The following is a 13,343-nucleotide window of genomic DNA, read 5'->3' as shown; positions in this document are numbered from 1 at the left end:
TGCTGGAAATTAAATAAAGTCCATCTTTTACTCTCCACGAGCTTATAGCTAACTAGCTAATCACGTAGCTACTTTCATTGCTTGTCAGCTGAGTGAAAGCTAATGTGTAAACATGTATTCACCAAACTGTTTTGTTCAGGATTCACAGTTTGGTACCCCCTTCAACCGAACAATTCCAGTCATTGCATTTACAAAATCTAATACTTAAAAGTCTGGTTTTCCAGACATTAAAATAGGATACGTAATAAAAGTAGATTTAATAAATAGTATATTTGCCCTGTGTAAATAATAATATATAGGAACTGTATCTAAAATAAATGAGGGGTGATAAATACTAATACAACAGCTGGAAAAATAAACATTTATTCATTTTAATATCCTATATATATATATATATATATTTTTTTTTTTTTTTTAATGTGTTGAAACTTGACACCAGGCGACGCACCCTAAAAACGGCACCGTTAGATCGGTTTCATGCTGAAGAGCCGCTTAAAAGTAATTTTTTTTTTTTACTCATGTAAATGTAAACGAGTGTAAATGCCAACACCATCATATATGTCAAAAGGATTGATGCCTGTCAACCAAAACATGAGCTCATTGATGTCATTAAGTGAGTCTGCTTTTTTATTCCATCAGTTACTCCTGGTCAGAGGCTGACGTATATATTTAGTTTATACGTAGGGTTACATCCTACATCAATTTAATGGTGCAACGCTCAAATATTTAGTAGTGCGTAAATTGTGACTTAGTGCCCATTTACGCCACAACTAGGCTAAAGTTGTAACGTACTTATAGCTCGTGCAACCGGCCCCCGTTTTTTATTTAGCTATTTATTTTATTTGAATTTATTCTTTATTTTAATGGTCAGCCATTGACTGATACTAAACAGTACTGATGTTTATTTAGCTATTTATTGTATTTTAATTTATTCTTTATTTTAATGGTCAGCCATTTACTGATACTAAACAGTACTGATGTTTATTTAGCTATTTATTGTATTTTAATTTATTCTTTATTTTAATGGTCAGCCATTTACTGATACTAAACAGTACTGATGTTTATTTAGCTATTTATTGAATTTGAATTTATTCTTTATTTTAATGGTCAACCATTGACTGATACTAAAAAGTACTGATGTTTATTTAGCTATTTATTTTAATTTATTCTTTATTTTAATGGTCAGCAATTGACTTATACTAAACATACAGTACTGATTTGTATTTTATTTTATTTATTCTTTATTTAAATGGTCAGCAATTGACATACTAACAGTACTGATGTTTATTAAGCTGTTTATTGTATTTTTATTTATTCTTTATTTTCTCAGTGTTCATTTCTAGAATTTGTTGACAATGTATAATAATAATGTCAAATATTCTTTGATAAAAATATTTAAGAAAGCAGCCTTCTGAGTACCTTTGCATAGTCATATCGGTGCAAAATCGGTGCACAATCCACATAGAAAAGGTCTGTTTTTATTCCAGCTCAAAAATAAGCTATATTGGTCACCATATCGGTAATCGGTGAAGTTTCCCTCTCTAAAATCGGTATCGGTCTCAAAAATCCTATATCGGTCGGGCTCTAATTCTTGTAATACTATAGTGTCTACTAACCTATAACTATGAGCAATGAGTAATGAAAGAAACCATAACGTCCTACTGTATCTAACAAAAATTCTAGTTAATAACAGATCTGGGAAAGACAAGACGCTGACCATATGATTTCCTCTAAATTTAGGGGAAAACACAGTCACATATATTGTTCAACTACTACTGAAAGTCTTTAAAAATAAATAAATAATTGATTTGGTTAAGAACAGTCACACTTTTTCAGGGCACAACTTTATCTCTTAAGTGACCCTCAAAATCACTAGTTTTCTTCAGTACAAATCAAATCAAAAATTCATGCATTTACCTCCAACATTCAAATACACACTGTAGTCTTTTGCTGACTAAATTATATTAAGTGAAATTTTGACTTGGGAAACAAATTCTCTAGCTAGGTGATGACATTTTGTCAGCTTAAAATTCAGCTGCCTAGAATTGAAGTTTAAAATAAAACATCAAACACCAATCTGTTCCATCTATATACACATTCACTGTTCCTTCAGAGATGGAACTGATGGTACATACTGTACATATCCTCCATTCCACAGCTATCTCAAAATTTGTGTAGGTGAAAGAGTATTTAAAGTGTCCAAGTAGCACCCTTGGACAATTGGTCTTCGATACGATGAGCAAATACAGGTTGCACTCACACTTATAAAGAAAAACTGATGGGGTAAAGTCAACATTCTATTCTTAATTCTTTCATTCACTCACATACAAAATCCATCTCCATAGTAATAAATGCATAAACTAGCTGACAATTTAAAATGTACACTCTTCTCAGAAAGGCAGAGAGGAAGAAAGTACACCTGTGTAGTGAACCTAAAGTATGTAAAGGTTGATTATGTATAAGAAAGAGAAGTTTATCTCTTTCTCTCGAGTGTATTCTTTCAACACTTTCAGTATTCTTTATATCATACCACATTTCTCTATCCATACATATTTATAGCAAGACAAGAAAGAGAGACAGGAAGAAGTGTGGAGTACACAAGTTTACATTATGTCAACACATAAGGAGTAACATACCAGGATAACAAATGACTGTCACTCATTAGATTTGGTGGGCCCAACCAGATGGAAAGAAATAAAAAGTATTTATCCAATCATGTTGATGAATGCATTGAGGCAGACTCTCTGTCCTCTTTTTCCTCCTCGTCCATCTTGCGGCCATGCTTTCTGAAATACTTGTACCTCTGGACATAAAGTTTGACCAGGTTACTCACTTTAACTGGGTTGATCTCACCTGTTCGGCTGTGACAAATCTGTGAGGAACAAGTCAGATTTAGTCATACTGATGGACTTTTTAAACCTACACTTTTTAAACAATGGAGGACACTCTTTTCATATATTTACATTTGATATTTTGATGTCTACAAATCAGGGCTATCTTGAAACAATCGTTACCTTGTGCACAGCTTTTCTTAAGATATCCTTGTATTCGCCTTTGTTAATGTCTTTGCGTTGGTAGTATGGCTTGATGGCCAATTTGACTTCCTCTACTGCCCTCTCCTGGGTGTGCAGTTTCTTCATATACTAAGCAAAAGCAAATAATTTAGAATGAAATGTTACAGATGTTATAAAAGTATACAGCAGGAGCTCTGTGCTGGGGGGGGGGGGGGGGCTGTGTGTGTGTGTGAGAGAGAGAGAGAGAGAGAGAGAGAGAGAGCGAGAGAGAGATGTTAAACTATGTGTAGATACCTTGTCAGGGTCTTTACTTTCATTGTCCCAGCCTGATTCACATGAGCCCCCTGTCGCCCCTAACATTCCAGCTGGCAATGGAGAAGGTGGAGTTTGAGCACAGCCTCCACCCATTGAGAGTCCAGGGTGCAAGTGTGAAGGAGGGGTTTTGGTGCAGCCAACCAATGGGACAGAGCTGTGGAGAATAAACTGTGCAGGAGCTGGTCCTGGAGGTGGAGCATGTGATGGAGGAGGAAGAGGAACTTGTGATGACACAGACGAGGATAATGGAGCATGTGACTGGTTCTGATTAGCCTGTGAGAGAATCTGTGCAAAATAAAAATTTAGAATTTTACTTAACTAAATTGATTAATAAATAGCTAAATCTTCATAATAATAATAATAATAACAACATTATAATTACTGTATACCAAAAACTTTACCTGACTTGTGGCCTGGATGAACTCTTGTGCTTTGGCTCTGCTGGCTATATTGGCCTCTTCCATTTTGAAAAGGAGGGCTGTCACTTAAAAGGGTTTACTCATCAGTCATTTAGCAGCAGTACACGGTCAATAATCCCACTATAATGATGAGTTAATGCCATGCCGGAATTATTGTAATTACGAGATGGAAACTCAGAGATTCATCTCAGAGCTGCACACCAGGTAATAATTGCATAATAAAGTAGCATATCGAACAGAAATTCACTACCTTTAACAAATGAGACAATTGGTTCTTGTTACATGACATCACGACTGTCAAGCTTTCATAGTAATCAGAGTTTACAACTTGTAATTACGAGTTCTATGAAGGTCTTTTTACAAATCGAAATCTCATAATTATGGTAATTCTGACATGATGTGAACATAAATTCACTAAGTGCCACCTAATTGCTCCTTAAAGCAAAGTGCCTGTTAATGTGAAATTCCTTATAATCTTCTATATAATCTTCAAATATACTTTGTGCTGAAGTTTTATTAGAGTGATTAATAAATTAATTTATATCGGAGGGTATGCATTTAACACTTACATGCTAAAACACCTCCAGCAGTGCAGTCCACTCCAGTTTGAAGACTCCACGGTAATGGCGGAGCGGATTGGGGTGGGGGTGGAGGTGGTAGCGGCTTGTTTACTGAAGAAGAGGACACTGAAGAGGATGATGAAGATGGGTCATTTACCAGAGGAGCACTAGAATGAGAGAGGGAAGCTGACACCAAAGCTGATGAAGAAGTGGAGCAAGGTGGTGACGCCTTCTGATCATCTGGTAGGAGAGGTTTAGCATTGGAAGTGGACAGTGATATGCTATCCCCCCTGATCTGTGATGACAGCAGGCTGGGAGGGGACTTTGAGGTTGTGAGAGATAAGGTTTTGGATTGACCAGGGCACTCCTCGGAGAGGAATGAAGGCTCTGGCGTCTTGCAGCTACTATCAACAGTTTGAGAGTCTGGGGATGACTCTCTAGTGTCTCGGGATGGAAGCAAAGACAGTGGGGATGTGTGTGGTGGTGAGGAGGATGGCAGAAGGATACTTGCTGAAGAAGAAGTGGAAGATGAGGAAGATGGAGGAGTGGGGCCAGGGAGAGCTGGTGGAGGACTAGATGGCTTGGATCCAACCCCAATCAATGGCTGCATTTCTGCTGGTACTCCCACCCAACCACTGCCAACCATACTAGAATTACTATTACAGCTTTTAGCATCACTTCCATCCACAGCTAGCCCTTTCTCTCTGGGCCTCTTCCCAGGTCTCCTTCGACGTTTTGTTGCCAATGAAGATGTAGGCGAAGAGGCAGATGAGGACGTGGATGTAGCAGAGCTTGGTTTGGCTTTTTTTGACTTAAGTCTGCTTGGATTTGTTGAAGATGGAGGCCCAAGGATGTTGCGTTGTTTCCCCATTTTGCTGAAGTCTTTGCCTCTCCCTGGAAGAGCCAGAGTCTCCGAGCAGGGCTTTAGAAATGGTGACCGGCTCTCATTGTCCCGGCGGAACACCACAGCAATAGATCCACCAACAACTGAGGGCCCTGACGCTCCACTAACAGCCCCACCAGATCCAAGAAGGTCAATTCCCAGCTTCCCCGAGTTACCCGTGGTGCTGCTAACACCCTCTCGCACCAGGACAGACACTTTAGACTGGAGTTTACCCTTTCTGCTACTACCACCAATCTTCTTGGACCTGCCAGATCGCCCAGAATCCTTCTTCCCTGTTTTGTCTTTACCAATTTTCCGTCTTCGTTTTGCAGTGGATAAGGATGTTGTAGGCTGAAGGGATATGGTGTTGCCAGAGGAGGCTGAGAGAGGTGGTGAGAGAGATGAAAGGAGGCTTTTACTTGTGGCTTTCGGTCTATGAGAAGAGGAAGATGTGGTGGATTCAGACTGACCAACTTTCTTGCCAGATCTTGATTTCTTCTTCAAATAATGTTCGCTGGCCTTGGGTGCTATGGATTTCATTTTGGAGCTGGGTAGAGGGGGCTCAGGAGGAGGAGGAAGCAATGGTGAGTCCTCTAGTGAGGGGTAGTCTGAATCCAGAGCTTCGCCATCCAAAGAGAGCATGTCTGCCTCAGGCCGGTCTGATTCATATCCATGATAACGAGGGCTGAGGGAGGTAGGTCGAGACCTGCTCCTGTGCTCCTCTTCCTTTCTCTCCTCATCATCTGATCGTCTCCTTTGTTTCTTGTTCCTCTTACTGTGTTTGTCTGAGCTCTGGGAGCGGCTGTGGGAGCGGCGCTGGCTATGGGGTGGTGAACCTGGGACTGTGGTGGTGGTTGTAGTGGTGGTAACAGTGATGGTGCGTTTGATGGCAAAAAGATCAGAGCCATTGAGATCCTGAATGGACGGGGGTACAACAGGTCTCCTGTCTCTTCTCCTGTCCCCGTTTCTATCCCTCACCATTTCTTTCTCTCTGTCTCTCCTGTCACTGCTTCCCCTGCTCCTTCTTGTACTCCCTCTTTCTCTACTGCTTGATGTTCTGATATTTTCATCCTGATCTCTATTTCGTCCATCTCTTCTTCTAGAGTCTCTGTCTCTCTCTCTGTCCCGGTCATCTTGCCACCTGTCTCTATCCCTGTCTCTTTCTTGATTCCTGTCTCTTGCTCTCTCCTTTTTTTTGTCTCTGTCTCTATCCTTGTGGTGGTCCTCAGAGTGGCTGGACCATGATCTGCGATTGTGTGTTAGGTCAGAGGCATTCTGAGAGTGGGAACGAGGTGAATGTTCTGGAGTACTCCGACGTTTCTTTTTTCTCTTGCTACTATCACTTCTGCTGCTTCTCCCTCTGTCCCTATCCTTTTCTTTGTTCTCTCTTCCACTTCTCTTTTCATGGTCCCTCTCTTTTCTCCCTGTTCTCCCATCACCTGACTCATTCCCCTCTTTCCTTTTTTTCCTCTTTTCCTTTTCTACCCTACCCTCTTTCCGCTTGTGTCTATCCCTGTCCTTTGAACTCTTGGAGGATTTGCGACTCCTCCCTTTATTAGGGGATAAGGGTGGAGAAGAGGGAAAAGAAGGAGAGGGCATGGGCAAAACAGGGGCAGGTGGAGGTGATATGGATGCAGAGGAAGGGCAAGATCTGAACCTTTCTTTACGCCTGCTCGTCAATTTTCGTCTCAGATCTCCCACACCTACAGAAACCACTGGTTCCCGCTCCCATTCTTCATCAGCACGGACAGAAACAAACCCATCACCCTCTAAAACTCGTAAGATCCTCTCTGGTTTTGGACAGCTCCCCTGAAGGTAAGAGGGGCTGCTTGAGGGGGTAAGCAAAACCTCCCTTCTTTTTTCAACCACCCGTTCTCTTCCTCTTTCATTGGCACCCACTATCTCTCCTTCTTCTATCTCAGAGTGCTCAGAGTCTGTTCTCTTTTCTCTTAGAGTTTTTCCTTGTTCTCTCATTCCATCCTTGATGGATTGCTTGCTATTAAGCTCTAAAGTTACATTATTGAACATGCAAGATGGAGTGACAATTTCTGTTGAATCTGGAGGACCCCCCTCTGTTCCAGCAGCTTCCCCCATTTTCAATGTTCTTTCACCTTTCATAACATTCCCTTCACTATTAATACTGCTTCCTCCCTCGTTCTCCCCATCCATAACATTTTTGTCCTCCTCTGTTTCAGAGGCAGGAGAACCAGTAGGATCAAAAGGATCATACTTGTCAACTTCTTCCTCCTCGTCCTCAGTGGATGCCTGTTCTCTCTCCCCCTCCCCCTCCGTTGGGTGAAAAGGATCGTAAATGTCATTCTCTACATCCTCGCTTTGTCCATCATTGCAAGGATGTGTGGATGATGCAGATGTGTGGAATGGAGGATTAGAAGGCGGCGGCGGCACAGGCAGTGATGATGGCACAAGAGAGGAAGAAGTGGATGATACAAAGTCTCCAGTTCCTTTGCTAGCCCTGCTGTCTCCAGCATGACCTCTGCCCTCATCCTCACGGTAGTTTGCACCCATTCCACCAGGAGAGGATGATGAGGGGGATGAGGGGGATGAGGAGGGGGAAGACGGAGACGATGAAGGAGATGATGGCGAGTTGGAGGGTGATGAGGGGAGAGGGCTTTTGGCAGTCTTTATGACCCTCTGAGTGGTTGTGAGGGAAAAGGGCGGTTTCATCTGTCCCAAGGGTTGAATTAGCCGTGAACACCATCTGGAAAAAGAGCCTGAAGGCAAAAAAAAAGCAAAAAACAATATGTAGAACCTCTCTTTAACCTTGGCGATGATGGCATGAGAAAATGTCCACTTACCTGGCTTCTGGTAGCCAATATTGGGGGTAATAGATGTCAATAAAGCAAGAGATGAGCCATCCTCTACTCTCATTTCTGCTGTTAGCTCCACATCAAAGTCACTAAAGTAGAGAAAATACTATAGTACAGCAACTGTTCAAAGAGTATGTGTAAAACTCTTAAATTACATTGTTTAATAATACATAGGCAGTCACAGCATTAACACAACCCACACATCACTGAAATAAAGAATAGCAAATCTACTTTTAATACTATGCATACAATACAAATTGACAGGACATTTGCTACTAACTTTACAGCGTTTCCCCTATATGCATTCAGGAGTGGTGCTGCACCGCTGCTGAATTAAGAGCACCGCTATTATCTATTGACATTTCACATGGTTCATTAATATCCATGATGGAACGTAATACTTGCCAGCATCAATCAGTTGCGTGCTTATACTGAGTGCAGTCAAATGGGACACCTGCATGAAGTGAAAGGGACCCCACCATATACACGCACATATTCACAGTGCTGTCATCATATAGCAGCCCATCAAAGGCTGTTCACGAGTGCGTACATACACACCAAAGAAGCAGAAGACCCGACATGATACCCCTTCTAGCGGAAAGTCTTTTACTCTGATAACTTCTTTGGCAAAGGTAGCAGAAATAGAGGGCTCTAGACTGTGACTAAATGGTTGCATCTTGCAATCATTTATCCCCACCGGTGAGACTTGCACTAGGTGTCTGTTTTCTGTTTTGAATGAGAAAAACGGAACAACACTAGCCACTACCCGGATCAATTATCAGCAGGCTCAATGAACACAGCAGAGCCAGCGCAGAGCAGTCTCACCCACGCAACGCAAATCATTATAAGCAGCGCTGTGAGAAGCGTGGCGTGAGACGTGAAACTCATTCGAATTTGGCTGTGGAAAAACCCTATAAAAACCCTTAGTGTCTCTTACCTTGGTGATTTAACAAGTTTTAAACCATGTTTAACGGCACACCATTATAAACAACACTGACCAGAATATAAATTATAAGGCTGTACAATCCACACATCACCACCCTAACAAAACTGTACGCTAGATTTACTATTGTAACACTTACTGTGTTAAAGGTATTTTGGCAGATGTGCAATGTGTTATATTCATACTAAATATTTGTATATTATTTATATAGTCCTATTAAATAATACATTTCTGCTACAATTATGTCAGTTTCAAAAAGTTTCTATTTTGTTTTAATAGTTTCTAAATGTATAGTTTGTCATTTCATAACTAAACTGCCATAATTTGTTTTGTTGAAGTTACTAACGTAGTAAGGGGCCATGCTTGGTTTTACCAATGACTACCTGTGATTTAGTTACAAATATCACTTAAAACTATGGACACTAATGGAGGAACAATGGCAACTTTTCATAATTAATATGGACCAAGCAATCAGTTTTTCTTCGGTGTAAAATCTGTTCTAGAATCTGCTCTTTGTTTGTAGGATAAAGTAACTGGCTTTGTTTGTCTTCAGAAATTCAAAGAGATGACTGTACTTATATCAGTAGGATCGCACACAGAATATTTCAATTTAGCCCTATATAAATTAGTTAGGCCTATATATAACTAAACTTTTTTACAGATGTTACTGTTGCATCAAGTCAAAATCAATGCTATTCTGTCTAATGTGCATTTCAGGGACAAAACAATATAAAATATATAATAATGTCACTATTTTTATTAGTTTCTATCATTAATTATAATGTAATTTTTTTTAAATTAAGGACAAAAAATATTTGCCACCGCTCTCATATGTTAGTCTGGAGCCCTGTGGTGACATGTATGTTCTTTTGGATTATATTTTCTTTATATTTTCTATTGGTGTTTATGTTTAATAAAAATAGCGAAAGTGATTTTCTGAGTGCTTCAAGTGTCAAAAACTCCCAGTAAATAATAAATACATGTCAAGGCGAACATGAATAACCCATCTATAATGATTCTAAGGTCATTTTAAGCTATTACTCCACTGACGTGCGTAAATACGGGTCTTGCCTTGCAGGCTCATGGATGCGTGCACACCAACACCGCTGCTGAAAAAAATCCTAGGGGAAACACTGAACTTTAGTTATGATCTTATTGTCAAGCACATACCAGTCCAGGTACTGAGGATGTGAGCTGAGATGAGGCACAAAGAATAAAGGCTCAGAGGAAGTAACAACAGCAGCACCCTACAAGAGTACAAAACATATGACATGGCCCAAGTTTCAACTTAGGTTACAGGGATTCAGAATGTGTAAATTAGATAGACATGCACAAGACAAGACAATAATAATGAGGGTTTAACCCAGATAGACAAGGCACAAAATGAGACAGTAATAATGACAGTTTAACCAATCACCTAAGAATGCATCATGAAAGTGAAAAAAATGATATAATTTACTATTCTGTAGTAAATTGTAATAATTATAATGAATATTATTATTATTAATAATAATAATAATAATAATAATAATATAGTACTATATAACAACAATATTTAACTTGACTCGGTTCCAAACACATCACTCGCTAGTTTGTGAACATGAGAGCTAGATATTTAGACATTTTTGTTCTTTTAGTTTTAATATCTTAGCAGCAGCAATATATGACGTTAGACTGTCTATCATAATGCAGTTCTAATCACAACTGCAATATCTGTCAAAATAATCGCAACCTGACTGTTCTGGCCAAATCGTGTAACCCTACTGACAATTACACAAATTGCTTAAATCATTTTACTTTACCAGTTCACTAGGCTCATCCTCTGAAGTCTCTCCGTTTCCTTGGAAACATCTTAAGCCAACTATCCTTTTGTCTACTTTAGACTCCATTTCCTTCTCTTCATCTGGACATTGTTCAGTCTGTGACTAAAACAATATAGAAGTTACAAGGTAAAGGGAATAAATTGTTTTCAGCAGAGCGCACAGTGCATTAAGCTAACGGAATCTCATTATCTAAAAAATATAGGATTACAATGACAACCCAACTTGGTCCAACAGCATCAAGTACAGCTGGGAATCTAACGACATGACCACTTACCTTGGCTGGCACGACTTCTGCTTCATCATTGTGATCCTGTCCATCTGTTCCCATCTTGAGACAATATATAGCACATATGTATTAGGCCTACATTATAACCACATATCCTAGAGATCACCAGGTCTACATCCCTAATAAAGATGCTTTCAAATGATAAACAAATCTGAATGATCTGGGAAAACTACTTCTGCACCAAATTTCTTTCCATAACCTGAGGAAGACTCAAGGAAACCTGCTCACTTGAGTAAACTGAAGAGAAGGCTTAATTTCTATTGACACTCAACACCGTATCTTCAATTCTAGACACAGTGACATCACTGAGTGAGCACTGGATAAAATCATCTGAGATGCTACAGCTATCTAATCAATACTCCACTGCAGTGTCTGCCTACCTATGTGCTCACTTTTAAACTTGCATGAAATAATAGAAATATACCACGCTTAAAAACAACTACTAGAAGAACTACTAAGTAGAATTTATTATCAATGCTTAGTTTTAAGCAACATGCACGCACTAGCTGCCATAATCTATTGCCTACAATTTGTCACAGCGGTTAGCTGGCTGGCTAAGTTAGACATGCTATTAGAATCGTTACCTTCATAGTGAAGAGAGGAGCCAACCGGTAAATCCCAAAGCTGAGAACCCGATAAAAGCCTTTGATGTGTTTTTGTAAACTTTAAAACGGCATGAAGAGGCATGAAACATGTTTTCTTTTAAGAACACAATAAGAGGCCCATCCCATTCGATTCCACCATTTTGCTTCCACCTCTGTGAATCTGCCGGCAGGGGCTTATGGGAAATGTTGTTTTTCAAGAGAACTCGTCTTGTACTGCTGTGATGAGATGATGCAGATACAAGTGTTGGGTTCGAGTCCACCTTAGTCGAGTCCGAGTCAAGTCCGCATCTTTAAAAAATCGAGTCCGAGTCCATAACAGGCCGAGTCAGAATCGAGTCCGAGTCAGAATGAATCTGTTCATGAAACTAAATTAAAATTGTAACCATACACTCAACATCAATATTTGAAGCTTATTTTAAACTTCACAACTAAGAAAAACAGTTTGTCAATATAAATGTAACAAAAACAACACTGTTGCATTTCATATATACATTTTATGATTAGTATCCTGCTGAACAGACTTCAAAGTGTTTTCAGAATGAAAGCATATGCTTTAGGTGTATGACGACAAAACTGTCCTTCAACACATTTTTATTGCGTTCTGTTGACATTTCAATTATTTGCTGCTTTTTCCCCTCCACTCAAACATAGACTAAAGAAAGTGAAAGCTGCATTAGTCATTACAACCAGAGTTATTATTATTTCAAATTTTAATTAAGTTTTTATTTCTACTACATTTTCAATTTGTCAATTCAATTTAATGTAGTTTTATTTAAAATGATCCCTATCTATAGAAATAATAGTCTATACTGAGATTTATTTCTGAATCTTTTTTCTCTATCTGCTGACTGATTTGGGAAAGTACAGTGCATACGAATGAGTCAACACAGTAGTAATTAGCACTCACTGAGAAGTTACGCCTCACGATTTGACTGCAAATGCTACATCCAAGAACACTGGAAAAGCCTACTGATAATATTACGTCCATGTCGTCACGGACATGATTTTCTAGTTAATTCGCAGGAAACCGCACAATGCAGGGCAGTTCTGCATGCTGCTCATGTACCTAAATCTCTGTTGCGTCCGTGTGCGTCTCACAGCAGCTGCCGCAGAAGATAAAAAATATATAAAAATTTATATTTGCTTGAGTAGCAGCCTCACTGGTCTGCAGTCAGTCTGAAATCTTTAAATACCAACCAAAGAAAATTTCATTGAGCTCTTCTTTAACCACAAAAACTTGGAGAATAATAATTTTGTGTCATAAATTTAACAGAATTGACCTTCAAAAAAGTCAGAGATGTAGGCTAAAAAAAGATGTGCATAAGTTACCCAGTGGTTTACAATAAAAATAAAATATGCATTTAAAATAAAAACATCATAACCAACAAACATGACATGAAGTTTAGCTTCATACACAAACTCTGTCATCAAATAATACATTTATTTTATAGTTTATAATTAAATTATAAACAAAACATTTCACTGGCCAAAATATCCTAATATTTTATTGTGCATGGTTGAATGTTGTGAATGGTGGACAAATGCTGTAAAAGAATCATAGGTGTATTAAGTGGGGCCAGTGCCCAGGGGCCCTTGACTACCAGGGGATGCAAGGTCTTGCAGCCCATCAACTTTGGAAACAAATGTTTATATACACTTGAATATGT

The 13,343-nt window shown here is 39.2% G+C and overlaps 1 protein-coding gene across 4 annotated transcripts; it reads right to left on the bottom strand.

Annotated features, from left to right (window-relative positions):
* Positions 1-1,825: 1,825 nt before the first annotated feature.
* Positions 1,826-11,825, bottom strand: LOC127451796 (splicing factor, arginine/serine-rich 19-like). Of its 4 annotated transcripts, XM_051716736.1 has the most exons (10): positions 11,656-11,825; positions 11,060-11,113; positions 10,765-10,887; positions 10,133-10,209; positions 8,008-8,108; positions 4,318-7,923; positions 3,731-3,813; positions 3,309-3,614; positions 3,015-3,143; positions 1,826-2,872 (listed from the first exon to the last, which is right to left on the bottom strand). In XM_051716736.1, exons 1-10 carry the CDS (start codon positions 11,659-11,661, stop codon positions 2,714-2,716), a joined length of 4,644 nt encoding a protein of 1,547 aa, XP_051572696.1. In that variant the 5' UTR covers positions 11,662-11,825; the 3' UTR covers positions 1,826-2,713. The 4 variants fall into 4 exon arrangements, with proteins under 4 accessions (XP_051572696.1, XP_051572695.1, XP_051572697.1 ...); XM_051716735.1 differs by having other exon boundaries at positions 4,318-8,108; XM_051716737.1 differs by lacking the exon at positions 10,765-10,887.
* Positions 11,826-13,343: the final 1,518 nt, after the last annotated feature.

Source organism: Myxocyprinus asiaticus, chromosome 14, assembly GCF_019703515.2.
Source record: "Myxocyprinus asiaticus isolate MX2 ecotype Aquarium Trade chromosome 14, UBuf_Myxa_2, whole genome shotgun sequence".
NCBI lineage: Eukaryota > Metazoa > Chordata > Actinopteri > Cypriniformes > Catostomidae > Myxocyprinus > Myxocyprinus asiaticus.
This window is presented reverse-complemented; position numbering and strand designations above follow the sequence as displayed.

What these genes read in the sequence shown, in the direction of transcription:
- LOC127451796 (XM_051716735.1), bottom strand. An exon ending in TGCTGGAGGTGTTTTAGCAT is followed by an intron (nt 3,814 to 4,317) that starts GTAAGTGTTAAA and finishes AACCCTTTTAAG; the next exon opens with TGACAGCCCTCCTTTTCAAA. An exon ending in TCATCCAGGCCACAAGTCAG is followed by an intron (nt 3,615 to 3,730) that starts GTAAAGTTTTTG and finishes TATTTTGCACAG; the next exon opens with ATTCTCTCACAGGCTAATCA.